This window comes from Ammospiza caudacuta, chromosome Z, assembly GCF_027887145.1.
Source record: "Ammospiza caudacuta isolate bAmmCau1 chromosome Z, bAmmCau1.pri, whole genome shotgun sequence".
NCBI lineage: Eukaryota > Metazoa > Chordata > Aves > Passeriformes > Passerellidae > Ammospiza > Ammospiza caudacuta.
Window position 1 is genome coordinate 35,930,670 of NC_080632.1, and position 16,422 is coordinate 35,947,091.

The window sequence follows — 16,422 nt, forward strand, 5'->3', positions numbered from 1 at the left end:
AAAACAGGCCAAATAAAACAAACAAACAATGAAAACCATAAAATAACCAACAAAAAAACCCCAACCAAACAAAAAGAACCCCACCAACAAAAAAACCCCAAAACCCAAACCAAAGTAGGGAAGTCAGAACTCCTCCTGAAAAGTCTTAGGAGCACTTTTTCTTACAGGCCTGATATCAATGACTGCCAAGATACAGCTCAGAGGATAGTGGGCAGAAATCGTAATGTTTTTATCAATTGAAGAAACAGAAACATTGTTGAGGCTGAAACCAAGACTGACCAGATAGATGTGGGGGTTTTTAGAAAGAAAAATGCTAAAATCTTGATTCGCTATGTTTCGACAGGAACTCTACTAGCACTGCAAGTTAACACATGTCTTTCAGTGTCTTGACACTATAGACCTAGAAGAATGGTATAGAATGTACATGAACAAAAGGCAATTCTAACTCCCATGCACCATATCGTGGGAAAGCTTAGCTACAAGAAAACCACAAAACCCTACTGAATTAGCCAGCCGACATATGAATGTCAGTTTAATCAGCTAACAGAAATCATATATTGCTCACAAAGTTTAAGCTCCAAGAAGAGCTCTAGGAAGGTCAAGCCAATGACTCCTAAGTCTTCAAACCCAACAGCACACAGCTACACCACTTTTCACATAGACAGGACCATGATTGTTACAACTGCCTCTAAATACACACTTAACAATATCATGAAACAGGACATCACAACCAAGTTTAACGAAGCTTTGAAATGCCTCTCAAAGAATAACTTGTTTCTATTCCTCAGTACAGCTGTAGGCAAGAGATGTGGATTTCTGTAATTCACAAAGAAACCAACACAAGGCTATAGATGTATCTATCCTGTTGCATATGTAAACACAGCCAGAAGCATGCAGTCGGGTGGCCATACATCTCAATTTACCGCAGTAGTGCCAAGTTTCTGTTTGTATCACGCTCTTCTTTTCAACACCTTTCCAACTGTTCCTTCTTTCAAAGCCTTTGAAACCTTTTTAGAGCAGTAAGTCATCAATGCAGTGTCATTCTGATCAGAAGTGATTCCATGCTTATTTGTTCTTTGTATCCTGGGAATGTATATATGGGGGAATGAAGGGCAGCACAATAGTCTTTGTAAAGTCAAAAGGATCATCTTTATAAAACAAACATTGAATATCCCACCTACTCTTTCTGTGAAATCATGCGCTAATGACTTCTGATTTTGTCATAAAAGGCTGAAAAACAAGGGAATGAGAAGATACTGAAAGGCAAAAGGGTAAAGTACTAGCACAGCAATACTACCTTCTCCATTTAGAAAATCCACAGTATTTCCACAATTTCACTTACTGTGTTGCCTTACATACAAAGGAGTTAAACAATTGAATTCCCAAAAGTTTTAGAGACTTATGTGCTCTTGTGAAAAAGTGGACATATCAAACAGCCTTGACTATTTAAAGAGCATAACTCAGACCTACATATCAAAACAGGAAGAGATTTTGTACAATACGCTTTAAAATTTGTATTTAGTTTTACTAAAGGAAGGCAGTATAATTGCTTTATTTTGACACAGTTCATGACAAACACAGCAGTCTCATTTACTTTCCTCTGAGGAAACAGAAAAAGACATTGTGGGGTGCTAACCTTGGCGAAGGGTCAAACACCCACTTAACTGCTCTCCCAGTTTCCTTCCCAACTGGGACAGGAGAAAATAGGATGATAAAGCTGGTGGGTTTACCACTCAGCATCATGGGCTGACTTAACTTGAAGAAACTTTATTTAAGCTATTGCCACTTAGAATATATTTAGGTTGAAAGAAATAAAGAAAAAAAAATTCAATTAACACTGTCTTCCCTACCCAAAAGAAGCTCCCAGCTTCCCAGGCATAACTTCATTCCATAGCTCCTGACTCTTTTACCACCTGCTGAGCCATGCAGGCAGAAGGTTTACAATAAATGCTTAACAGCTCCCATTGGGCTATTCTTTCCTCCTCACACTTTCCTCCCACTCTGGCACAGGGCCTCACAGGCTGGAGACCTCCAGGATAAACTTATTCCAGAGCGGGTCTTCCATGGACCACAGCTCATTTAAGAGAGGAACCTGCTCCAGTATCTACTCCCCTCCACAAGCTGTGGCTTCTATGAGCAAATACCCACTTGCTCTGGGCTCCTCCACAAGGTATTTTATTTACATCTGCTCCACAGGGATCCTCTCCCTGGGCTGTAGAGAAATACCTGTTTCCAGCACATGAAGCAACCCCTCCCTCTCCTCCTTCCTGACCTTCACGTTTGTCAGGCTGTTTCTTACCCTCTGTTCTTCAGTCTATACTGCCTGTGTAGCATTTAGTTTTTTCTTAAGCACATTTTCACAGAAATGCCCACCACATCCTCCTGAAGAAATGTTCTAAAGCATGTCTTTTCCCAAAACTAACATACAGTACAGATCATTAAGAAAGAGCAAGCTATACATTTTTTAAAGAAAATGTGATCAGATACCATATTCAGATAAACTAGAAGATTTCAGAGGAAGTGAACAAGATGGTCCACACTAGTGCATTATTTATACCATTCAGAATCACATTCACCTTTGCAACCTTGTTAACAGTTTCTAATACTCTATACAATCACAATAAAAAATAGATGAGGAAGAGTCTGAACACAATGAAAAGCATCATGATTTCAGCTAATTTAATAGATCCATTTAAATAATGGAATTATTTACAAGTGTCACTCATTTACTATAGCTCATAGGTGCTGTTATTGTTATTTAATGCCTAAATCAAACAATGAGACTCCACAAAAGAGGCAATTCAGCACCATACAAAGCTGAAAGTATAAACTTCAAAGGATATTGTTGTCATTCATCCTAGAAAAAATAATATATTCCACTCCAGAAATCAAGACTTTGGGAAAAAATATTTTTCATTTAAAAATTCATAATAATAACCATTTATATTTGTCTCACTTTCCTTACAGTGAACGATGGTCATTCTAATAAACACCACAAAATATCTGATAAATATTCATTTTAGCAAACCTACAAAGAATTTATCCTGCAAATAGTTCATTTAATTAAGAATCCCTTATTCAGTATTTAATAAGGTAAAACCTTCTACTCCCAACAGCTATTTTAACAAGTCTTTGGCAGATAACACAGGAACGATTCAAACAAGCTTCCAGAATTATAAGCAGCGTCAACAGATATTAAAATTATTATCTGGGCCCCTGAGCAAAAACGTTTGGCTTCACCAGCCTGACTTACACACAAATACACCAGACAATAAAACTACCCTACCTCGTGCTTTTTTCCAGTCCTTATATTGTTGCTTTCCAGAGTATCTGCAGTGTACAAATTATGCTCTGCTAGGTTAGGATCCCCTTCCTTCAATTTTTTCTGTAAAAGCTCCATTTCAGATTCTTGCACTGTAATACAGTCCTCTAGCTCACTTAAAGAACGCTGTTGAAATATCTAGAAAATGACAGTAGAGGTATACTACAGTGTTAACAAAAAAATCAGATGCGTAACACACCATTTACTTAAAACTGCCTAGAGAAACATATTAACAATATTACAGAAACATGTAAAAGCTGCAAATATTTCTGCTCTCCTAAATTACCCATGAATGCATAATCAAAACCAGGTCTCAAAATATTAAGGAAACATTTTTAGACCACCACCCTATTTTCTAAATCTAAATTTATGTTCTTAAGAATGGCTGTTTTATACGGACATTTCTTCTGCAGTAACTTATTCTACTTATTAGATGGTATTTTGTATGTCACATGCTATTAAATTTCTTGACAAAATATTGCACCTTCTGGACTTGTTTCTAGTGAAACTTCAAGTTTTAAGTATCACTGGCTGAACAAAATCCTTAACTGCATATTCTGGAACTAAACATATTGTTATTTAAGAACTGCCTCAGAAAAGTACTTTTTTACTGTAAATCTAAAACTTGTATCCATAACATCCTTAAAGAGCACAAGTGTTGGCATCAAACTGAAAACTTAAAGGGAAAAATAGACTCTAGCTCACAGTATTGCTCAAGGCTGGTACTTTATTTTGTTAAACTGTTGAATTCCAGGACCTTTCCTAGCTATCAACCCACGTGCAGCAATTCCTTGGCACAATACAAGGCTGCCGCACTGTGATCAACTTACCTATCTACCAAACCTTTTCAGAGAGGACACATTTCACAGCTAGCAGCTAGCAGTAGGTTATAACCCTGATATTCAGTAGCAGACTCGTGTATGCATGACCAAGAGTGGTCAAGTTAGCATGGCTTGACAACTGACTCCTGGTCAGTTGAGCTTTCATTACCAGGTGTGATCACACCCCACCCTGTAACAACCACTGGGCAAAACTTTCTTTCTTAGTGTAAGCAGCAGCAATATGCTTGTTGGGTCACCTTACGGCAATCACAAAGTGAAATGCTTTAGCTCACACCTCCTCCTCAGTGCCATAAGATGCGGACAGATATTCATCTTTTAACAGCTGTGCCAGAGAAAGATGATAGAATTCCCACATGGCCAATGCATCCAGGTAGCTGGAGGTTAACACCTCAGTGCCATTGCTGGAGAAGTAATGATGTAAACAGCCTCCCTAACTGATTGCATAACTAATGGTGGGTAGTTTAAAAGTCAATGGAAGTGGCTTGAGCTTACCTTGGACTGCACTGATGAGGGGATACTCATGAAACTCTATTGCCAGTGGTGTTCTGACAGCAATGATGAGCAGCTGGCAAGTAGTAAGCTCTTCAATCAACAAACCTGATCCAGAAGACATGCTCTTAAGACTAACTAGAAGTTTTATTTTATCCCTTATTAACAAGATCCTGACAACATCACTTGCTTGCAACTGTTTGCGCATATTCTTAAGACAAAATACTCATTTCAATAGAGAACATAAAATTTGGTACAATCATCACGTGACACCACTGTTCTCAAATACTGGTGTTCCCTACATAAAAAAAGTCAGGAAAATACTGACAAAAATTACAAAAAGCAGTGTAAAAAAAAGGTTAAGTAAATAAATCTCCAAATTCATGCCAATCAAGAACTGAAGTCGTTCAAAGTTGATTAAAATCAATCAAGCACCTTAGTAAGCTTAGTATTTCTCAGAAACAGACAAATGGGCACAGACATTTTATTTATGCAAAATATGCTTTTCATAAAGCCTAAGATAAAATTATTATTTCAACAAATAAATTAAAAATTAAAGATATTGACCACTTTCTTTAGAAAAACCTCAACTCTTCATACCGTAAGTATAAGACATTTGCCAGACAGTAAAATTTGCCTGTGCTTTTGCTGACTGTTCCTTAAATACATTCTGTTCCTCATTTTGCATAGTTTAGGCCATATGTAGTTGCAAACAGATATCATTACCACCTATGATCAGTAAAATGCCTGTTTATAACTATTAGCTCATGAACACACAGAGAAAAAACAAAAAGAAAAACAAGAAAATGAGAAGTGACAAGCAATCAAAAGAATGCTTTAAAGAAAACTGGACTTCATGTTTGTTTGAACAAAACCTGAGCATTATATAAAAATGAAAAAAATCCAACAAAACCAAGAAGACAGAAATAGCGTCAGTAGATAAGGGAAATGTAGTTGCATTCAGGTTCTGGAATTTATTTTATTATTTGAATTTTACTCTTTTTACAAAACAGAAATACACCTACGAACTTGACACACACATCTTACTGATTTCTCAGATGCATGTAAAAAAAGAGCTCCACTTGAAACACAAGTTTTAGAACTATATTAGTAACTCAAAAGAGTTGAAATCTTCAATCTGTTACAATTTCAATTCACATTCCTGTTACTTTAAAAAGTCTACACCTGTTAAGTGCTCATAGAATTATTTAACTTTAAAAGGACCTTTATATCCTTGAGTCCAGCTCCTGCTGCTGACCTGTAAGAATTAGAGAAATGTCACTAATTATTGACTTCTTATTGTATCACTACTTTTTATTTTCTTCTGTAAAAAATGAAATACTGAGTACTTTAAAACATAACTCCATTTAAGTTGACTCGATCACAGATTACATCAAAACCTGCTCTGCTATGTCATAAAGTTTCTGCTGTTGACTTTAGCATGATCAATATATGAAAATTATTATTCTTTATTTGCTTTGAGGTTATTTTTCTACTATTTTCTTCTTCCAAAAGAGATCCCTAGAAATCGCCATGCTGTGATACTTATTTTAAATAAAATACCGTAAAGTATTTTTATGGTAAATTTATCTTATTTTCTAATAAAACCCTTACTGTCTCTGTCCACATGGCTATACAGACAGATTTCTTGAAAAACTAAATCCAACAAATCAAGTCTTAGATCTTAACTAACACCTCCAAAATGCCTATGCTTTTACCTTAAAATATTCAGTAGATTGCTGTTACCAAAACACACTTGCCTATAGAATTTGGGTCTATGATATCCTCAAAACCTCCTCATTTTTAAGTATACTTGTGGAATTTTTTCAGTTTTAAAAATTCTAAGAACCCAGATGTAATTGATTAAATAAATTTAAAAACAAAAGTTTTGCTTATCAGTGGACTCCAACTCAAAAGGAGTTTGGGATAATTTTCTGCTAAACTTAACATATCTTTGAAAAACTGAGAAATATTCTTGGAATTATCCTAGCCTAAAGACTTTGTTTATTCAAATATAAGAGAAGGTTGAACAATTATTTTTTATATAATAAAGAAGACCTTCCCAAGACAGAAAACTGGGTGAAACTTCTCTCGCTGGTGTTTTGTTTTAGATTCATGTCAATTTAATTTAATACTTCCAGAATTCTGTGGTCCAAGTATCTTTGGATAAGAGCAAAAAAAATTCTTAAAAATTATTAAACACAAATTGTTTAGTGAAAAGATTTGGTTACTATGAGAACAACCAACTTCTTCTGTATAAACACATGACTCTATCAGCAACCTAGAATTTGAAGATCAACGCAGGCAGAAAGAGTGGCATTTTTACAAAGGCATTTAGTGACAGGACAAGGGACAACGACTTCAAACTGAAAGAGGGGAGGCTTAAATCAGACATTATGATGAAATTCTTTAATGTGAGGGTGCTGATGCACTGGAACAGGTTGCCCAGAGAACCTGTGGATGGCCCACCCCCAGCAGTGTTCAAGGCCAGGTTGGATGGGGCTTGGAGCAACCTGCTCTAGTGGGAGGTGTCCCTGCCCCTGGTCACAGTGGGGTGAAATTAACTGATCTTTAGGTTCCTTCCAAGACAGGCCATTCTATGATTCTATGAAATGCAATTCCATCAGATTCTCAAAGAGAGATATGAACTTTTCTTGGATTTTCACTTTTTACATCTAAACTCTAATTGGTAATCTAAGATCAAAGGGAAGTATTACAAATACTAAGTCCAAAAAGGCAAATAATTTGGGCTATAATGGAATGACTTTAAAATCCTAACACTGTCAGAAAAAAAGCAGAATAGTGAGTTTCAAGGCTACAAAAATTAGTCAACATCCAAGATCTGTATGAAGGATGGAGTCCAGTTTCATAGTAAAGATCAGAAATCTGCAATCCAGAAAATTGCTATCTGAGAGGCAGCGCTAGGTTCTTCAACAGCTTCTGCCTTAAAATTATTATTTTTCATATTACAAACTGAAATAGTAACTCACAGAGTAACTCAACAGAGAAGTCTGTGTAGTTTACTTCCTAAGTCTATTCTGAGTCCTATGTCTAAAACTAAAATTCTTATGAGACAATCGTTTCAGTGCACACATAATGATGGCCCTCTTCACAAGTCTATCCATCTACATGCTGAGTGCAGCAAATAAAAAGCTTTCTCTTAGGTTTAAGCATCTTAGATTCGAGTCCTCCTGTATTACAAGGCCCAGCTTAATAGAGAATGGCTTCCTCTTTCACACAGTAAAGTCAGTTTACACCACGTGCTATTTTATGAAAGATTATGTGTCTACTGTGATACTGAAACTTACCCTAGAGGCAAAACATATATTCCAAATAAATGTCAGAACTTGTATTTATGTTTTAAACAACAAATATGAGCCAAAAAATATTTATTTCTATCAAGCAGATATCTCACCACTCTTACATGTCTTTTCACAGTGAGACTCCAGTGATGGTTTTCTGGATGCATTAATCAAGCTGAAGCACAAGGACTATTTTGTAAGAAACCTGTAGTATATGAGAAACCATCCACTGTACTTACAGAAGGGAATCCAACACCATTGTTGTCACCTATTAAAAGTAGTACAAACAATATGGAAAAACTATAGGTATGCTCCATTATATTTCTGCATGACTTTTCTACACTGGCAAAAGAGAGCAGGTACCAAAGGAATGGATATCTAAGAGCTTCAGGACTCATTACACAGCCTAACATGTAACATTCTGATGCCTGCTTGTGCTCAGCTCTCTCAGCACTAAGCTGTGCTAAAACCAATTGCACAGTACCAACACTGTGGGCTAGGACAAGACAAAAAGAGCCTGGACAGTCCTTCTGTGACTTAGATGCAAGCTCAACTCTGCTTCAAACTGGTCAGAAGGCACACTATAGCTTAGTAAAAACTGAAGTCTCAGCAACAGAGCAGAGTTTAGACATACAGCTCAGACCAGAATGTAGGTGTACAAGATTACCAGAACATCTGAGTTAGGAAAACAGTAATTTTGACCTATGGCACCCAACTAGACTATGGCCCATACCTAAAAGTTTTCTTCAGTCAAAACTCCTGGAATCTAGTGTCATCTGCCAAGCAAAGCCACAATGAATGAAATGATCAGAAGGAGTTTCCTGTTACTGTGTTACTGAGTTAGACAGATGTGAAGCTAAGTCACAGGCAGTGGTCACTACAGCATCCTTTGCAAACTCATTTCTGCAGCTTGGGCATCCCATTGTCACAGCCTCATGTCTATTCACTGTAAATACATCTAAGATGGGCAACAGGTCTTGAAGAACAACTTACCCAGCCGGGACCTTGATCTCATGCGTCCTCCCCTTGAGCTGTCAAAATGTCCTACGAGTCAGAAAAAGGGTTTCCACCATCCATTCACCCTTATAAGACTTACATTTGCCATCCTCCAAAATTCACATGATTTATATAAAAGGAAAAAGAACACTCTGATCATATATATAGAAGAACAGAGAGGTGAAAAAAGGATGCAATTCCTTTTTAAAAACAATGTGGCCACTACATCAGAAAGATTTCCCGAACCCAGTATGAATGATTTATTTTATTCATCAGGAAGATTACACCTCCTTCTATACAATTTATGCTCCAAATAACTGGGAAAAATATGCAATTACAAGATAAGAACACTACTTTGTAGTCTGGAAAAAAACACTTAGAAGAATCATCACTGAAAGTTTAAAGAACAGGCTGGATTTCATTAAGTCTCTTTGTGAAACTAGCCACACATTTCCTCATGCATTTTTGGAACTGGCAACTTTTTAGTAGCAAGTACACAATAAAACTGGATTTTTTTTCCATGAAACTGATCATAGCACAGCAAGCAAAAGTTGAAAACATTAGTCCTATTTGCTCTAATACATTATCATTAGTAAACATTTAAAACAGACTGCAACACTACAGTAGCCTAAGTAAACATTGATTAAAATGTCTTTATACTTTTGGAACAAAGCTTTATAACTGTGGTTTAGAAGTTTCTAGTAAGCATTATGTTTTTTTTCTTCTTTTTTCTTAAGAGCTCTTTCAGCATTGTCTGTAACATTTTACTTTTTAAAAGGTTATGGGCAAGTTACCAGACAATTTATCTAGGCCAAAAATACCAAAATTAAGCCAGTCTTTCTTCAAAGATTTGAAACTTGCTTAAGATATAGATAGATAGGCAGACAGATAAACAGACAGACATAGATGTATCTCCATACTGGAAGTTACCAGGTAAGTTTAAAAAAAAAACATTTTTCTGAGTTTTTACTGAGTCTCAGCACTGCAAAGAAAAAAATACATAAACCTTTATATAACAGTGAGGCTGGTCCAAAAGAGAAGCAACTTTTTTGTCTGCTGAACTATTACACTATTATCACAAGTAAAAATCAAACCTGTGCACTAATGGTGTAAACTAGGGACTGTGCTTGTTATGCATTATCATCTCTGTACATTAGAATCTCAATCATACTCAAACAAATTCACTAAAGTGTGGTTTTCAATCTGCTAACTATGCATTCCATAATAGCCTGTAATTATTAAAAACTGACAAGAAAGCTACGCCACCTGTGTTTATGTGAAGCCAGGTAATGAAAAAAACAACAACGCTGTCATCACCTCTCAATTCCTGATTGCATTATCAAAACTGTAGCCGAGTTTGGCATCTGGGTGTGACCTTGTTAACTGCTAGGGTAATTAAATTTATTCTATTGGGAAAAGGGATGATAAATTATTAGCAAGAAGATTTTGTTCACATTTTATTAAATTGGCCTGTCAAAGGGTCGGCCAAATTATCAAGGGCCTCATTTATTGGAGGCCAGCCATATTGCCACATCTGTTACAATTATTTATAATTTCAGCAGTTGAAAACCAACTGAGTTCGGCATCCGCCATGTAAAGTAATTTACAAATTATCTGATGAGGGAGTGTTTTAGCTTCTCCCTCATTTCTAGCCAGCAGAAAGCAGCGCTGTAATTACAGAACACGATTAGGTTCTTTGGGGAACTTATCTTGCACTCATAGCCATAGTAAGATGCAGCAAGAACATATGGAGGAGCTTGTGCTTCTACTCCCTGAAGCTCGTGACCCGCCTGCCGCTGAGCCCTTGAGTTGAATTTGAATGAGAGTGCCATGGCTAATGTTCTACACATGCACCATTTATGCCACAAAACAAATCGGATCACTGTTAATTATGAAGCAGCTATAATCAGGCCTTCACATCTGTGTAATGTGAAGCGCAGTAGGCTGTATTCCAATAATGTATGACTACCTTTGGGTCGCAAATTGCGAGCCATATTGCCTCAGTAGTAGTTACTGAATTCAAAGTAAGTCCTTTGATAAAAGCCCATCACAAAGATATTTTTATCCATTTTTTTTTAAACACAAGCCTTTCTTTATCAGCTATTGACCAGAACAGTTAAAGCATATGGCACAAGTTCATTAATGAACAGTAGCACACAGCACTCTAATTTAATGAAACCACTTGAGCCATAAAAATCAGATTTAGTTAATTCCCCCCTTCCCTTTTTTTTCTTTTCTGCATCTAGCCTATACCCTGGACTCCAACATAATGTCATGGGTGATCTTGCTGTAAAATATAATTATTTTCTCATACATTTAAAAACAGATTTTATATTTTAAGAGCCTGTGCATTTTGAAACATGGAATGAGGGGGTATGGGTGTGAGTGAGGACAAATGAAAAGAAATTGAAAATTGGAAAGAAATGTCCAAGTAGTTTCCTCTTCATAACCCAAAATTTAATCTGATAACTAATAATAGTCTATATATAATTTCTATTTTAAAAATTGTCTGGCAGCTGTCTTCTAACAAAAAAAAAATCCTTTATTCAGTGAATAATCTTTCTGTGAGAAAGCAGCTAAACAAGCAGCACCCAGATGGCAAACCAGCTACAGTTTAATTAATCCACTAAAAGCCATTCAGTTTTCAGTAAGGGTAATGTAATTTTGAATAATTGTAGGGAAAAAAAAATCACTAAATGTTCTTAAGTTTTATTATAGCAGCATGAATAGTGCCACTATAGAGTAGTTAAAGTTGAGTTGCTCTTTGCATTATAAACCCCACATTTTCAGTATCTTGGTCCTTTTGATTCCTGTACATTGAAAATAGATAAATGGAATATCAAACTAAATGAGAATGAAATTATTCTTCAAAACAGCTTTTTTTCTCCTGTCTTTTTAGCACTCTAGAATAGGATGTAAACTACTTCTCAAAACTTACACTACTTCCTAAAGTACACTGCATTTCTTTCCTTTCTTAAAAAGTAATTTCAAAAGCTGCACAAAATCACTGTTCCTTGTTTTATAGACAACACACACCTGCATCCTGGCACACATACAATATTGCAGGTGAAATTCCAAATTGTCATAGTAAAACAAACCCAGATATAAATAAAATTGCATTTTATGATGATCAAGGGCTAATATACTGTGATCCCAACAGCAACAATTACTTCACAGACTGCATTAGACAAGTTATAATGCAACATAGCTTTTCTGAGGCAAAGAACCACTTACAAGACAATCCTTTTTAAGTGTATTACCTCAGCACATGTGCAGCTCAAAGACTTTACAGACATTTAGAAAAATAATTATATTCTAAGAAATGCATTTCTTTTTTCCTTTAGATCTCGCTTACAGGACAGGTACACAAAACATTGTAAATACAGTTTCACAACACATTTGTATTAGAAAAAATGTTATACATGTCCAAAATTAAAATTACATCATTAATACTGAAAATGACGAGTTGCAAATGTAAAGTTAAAATTGTAGTAACCTATGTATTTCAAACACTAAAAAATACTGTTACTTTTCTATCATAAATTTGAGCATGGAAAAAGTAAAACTTCTCAAGGTATAATTTATACCTGTCCTTATTATAAGGGTAATAATCTCAAAATAACAGACAGTTAGCAGTTAAGGGAATACAACCATTTGAAAAGTATTATTGGTATTTTCCATCATTAAATCCTAATTATTTACTCAGTGCATTGTGTCATGTAAATTGATCAATTTCAGCTCCATATTAGTTTCTCTGAAGCCAGAGCCTTCAAGCAAACAGTGATAAATCTTTTGCTTTCCTCAATGTGTTTCAGTGTTACATAGCAATTATACCCATTCTAATTTTATTTCATCTTGTCCATTACAAATATCTTTTTACTACAGTACTTGTTAGTAGCTTTACAAACTACATTTTGACTTCTTTCTGATGATTTTAAGTTACTTTTTTAATGAATTGAGTATTTCTAGAAACTGGAAGACAATTCTGTCAAGTTTTGACCCACAAAGGGTGCAAGAATGAGAAATTTTTATTTTATATAAATTAAACTCTATGTTTTCTAACAGTAAAACCAAAATTATTGTAATGTAAAAAGCATTTTTTTAGGAATATGTGATATCGCCTTTTTTAATGCTGCATAATTACTAAGACAGAAAATTAAGCTCAAACATGGATTTCAAATATTCACACTACAGTAGTGGGTATATTGGACTAAATCTAGAACTGCCAAAAGAAACTATAGATACCCAGTCAAACTCAATTCTTTTACTATTTATATTTCAGTCAAAATCAGTATTTTAAAGACTCTACTACATAGGTCTAATAAACTGAAACCACTGAAAAACTGATGTTAAAAACCAGTAAGTCATACTCTGAAAATACACCTTGATGGATTTTTGCATGGCAACAATGGATGCAGTTTTGAAATATTTCCTTTCTGTTTTTCTCACATAGATGTAACTTTGTATTTTAGTCTAAAAATCTGGGGTTTTTTTGTCTAATAATCTTAAGTTACATATACGTGCAATCTATGTACTTCCATTGTTTTACTGGTATTTTCTCTTCTGACTACTTTTAAAAACTTCATAATGAGAAATTATGATACTGTATTAGGTAGAACACACATACCTGTCAAATGCTACAGTTACAATTGGAAACTTTAAATGCCTGTTAATTACTGGTTTTTGATCAAGTGACACCTCTTTGATGACATTGTCTTTGGTGTCTGGACACACACAAAGGAGGAGTCAGGGCAGAAATGACTGCTTCAACTCAGTAAATATATTTATATATTTATTATTCACACGGATAATAGTTATGGTATACTAAGTGAACAATTAAATGCATACATAATAAGATGTAAATATAAATTTTCTGTAAAATAGTCTGAAATTTTTCATCACACACACTACCAGAATAGCCAAATAAAATGAAGCAAACATTTGTTCCCAACAATTAAGAATACAGCATTTTAAAAAGGCGTTTTTACCTTTAATGGAAGAAAACAGACATTCTTGCTAACAAAGCCAACACTAAAAAACTAATTTTTGCCTAACTCAATGTAATCTGAACAACAAGAAAAGTTCAAGCCCAGGAAAGAATCTCCCTAACACACACAACACTGATGTCCTATACTCATAGCTACTCAGTATCTGAAGAAGATACCTCACTGTTTCAACAGACTGTTAGCATGTCTCACAGGCTAAACTTTCAAGCAAGGCATTAATCTTAACATGCTCAAGAAATCAGTATTTCAGAGCAGAAATAAAATTGTACTTAAACCAACTTCTCTTCTTAGGAAGGATTGCTTAAAAAATTGTAAAAGGAAAACTAATAGGTGTCCACACTGCTTTGGTGTCCTGTTAACCAAGCTTCTATTCCAAAACCATTGTATTCTGATGCTGCAGTCAAGAAACAGTTAGATGAGTTAGAAGATTCCTTTTAATCATGCTTGACTTCAGGATTTTACAAATTACTGGAATTCTGCTTATATAACAGGCCAAGAGAAGGTAATCACTGTTTTTCTCCCCTCCAGAAACCCCAGATGGGTAATCAACACAATAATCATTACCTTTCTGAAATTTAAATTGGTTAGTAAAGGTGGTGATGGCAAATTTGGCTGTAATCAAAATCCAGTCAAAAATGAGCCTTATGTTGCATTACCAAGAGGCATATTCCAGCCTTTCAACGAGAGGAACACTTAATGTTTAAAAAATTTGGGATATTTGTTGCTGCAGCATGTAAGAATGATTTTGCCTTTTATTCTTTCTGTTGTCACTTTTTAAAAATGATACAATTCTTCCTCCCTTTCATTTGTTTATATCACTTATGAGTTAAAGACTTGAAAAATAATCACAACTTCTAGCTTGGGAAACTACCTAACATTTTGTGAGAAATTTGGAAACAATAATCAATCAGCCTTTCATCCTTCCTCTCATTTTCTACTCCCACAGGCTCTCAAAATCCACACAGGACAAAGTGAATTACTTCTTGCCTTTTTCCAAGGCAGATCAGAGATCATGTCTCTCAGGCAAAACTAATTCAAAGTCCAGATAGATTGATATTTCAAATGAGTCCAAGTCAGTAAACATTTGCATTGAAATTTCTGTGCCTAGTGGATATTATATTTATATTTATAGTTATATTTATATATTTATATTTAGAAATGCTCTCTCTAGAAGTGCAAGTTCAAGATTAGCCAATTTCTTATGGAAATAAGTATCTCACAGGAAAATAAACAGTTCATTTATCAAAACCATATAATGTCCTTCCAAATGAATGGAACATCAAGACACAGTTACTTCCAGCTATAACTATATAAGCTCATTAGCTAGATCATACTGGTATGACAATTTGCTGGTTTTATGACTAGCAGTACTTAAGTGGTTATAATTATAGTATCTGAAAGGTAGCATCCTAGTAAGATGAATGGAGAACATCAAAAATATTATGCTTTTTCCTAGTTGGCAGCCACATCCCCTGATGTAGCTAATGGGGTTTTTTGGTAGTCAGCATTTGTCAGGACAAGACAAATAGCATGTCTTTTGCCTCACACAAACTTTTCCAACCTTTCCTGCTTTGAAAACAGTACTAATAAAAAACATATTCAAGTTTAAAACTAGCTAAATCTATGCATAAAAAACATATTCACACTATTCATCTTTTAAAACTATGGTTCATATACTTTTTTAAACAACACCAACATACTATTCAATAGTAGTTTTTACTACTATTGATAATATTCAGATTTTTTTTTGAGGAATTTAACATCAGAAAATTTAAAAATTAAAATTAGCTGTCAGAAAACACAGATAACCAAAACAGCTTCCAAGTTTCCATTTGGCTCCTCATCTTTTCTTTTTCTGTTTTGTAGATCAAAAAAATGCTTAATATTTACATTTAATTATTTGGAGTTTAATTCTTGTTTCTGACCCAGTTTTAGAAGAAGCACCACATTTAATCACATTGCAGTATGCACATTCCAAAATATTCAGAATTGCACAGCATGATGAAACATGTTTACCATTAATAAAGTCAGGTGTATAGAAACAGAATGTAAAACAAACATCTGTTTTACAGAGAGACAGAACATTGCATAGAATATCCAAAAGAAAAACAAAAATATTGTATATGACTTATCTCAGAACTAGCAAACTTCACAGAAGAAAAGAATGGAATCTTGACTATATGTATGTGAACGGTTTTATTTCACTTGAATGCAAATAGGACAAGAGATCTACCCAGTAAACTTTTAAATCCCCAAGAAAACTTACAAAAATAAATTTTGTTCACAAGAAAAAAGAAATAGGAATATATTTAAAATAATTCCTTACAACATCTTATGACATTTGACGATGGGGGAAACAAAAGCACCAGCAAGCAACACACAAATGCTCTGCAAAAATTGTTGACTGACTGTACTTAAGAGAATTTCTTCTGAACACATTATAGCTGTCCTTTCTCTGACAGGCA

The 16,422-nt window shown here is 34.8% G+C and overlaps 1 protein-coding gene across 1 annotated transcript in view; it reads right to left on the minus strand.

Moving 5' to 3' along the window:
* Nucleotides 1–16,422, minus strand: part of CNTLN (centlein) — a 199,414-nt gene that overhangs the window by 130,051 nt on the left and 52,941 nt on the right. The window contains 1 exon segment of the mRNA XM_058824396.1: nucleotides 3,287–3,460. Coding sequence (XP_058680379.1) covers nucleotides 3,287–3,460 — 174 coding nt within the window.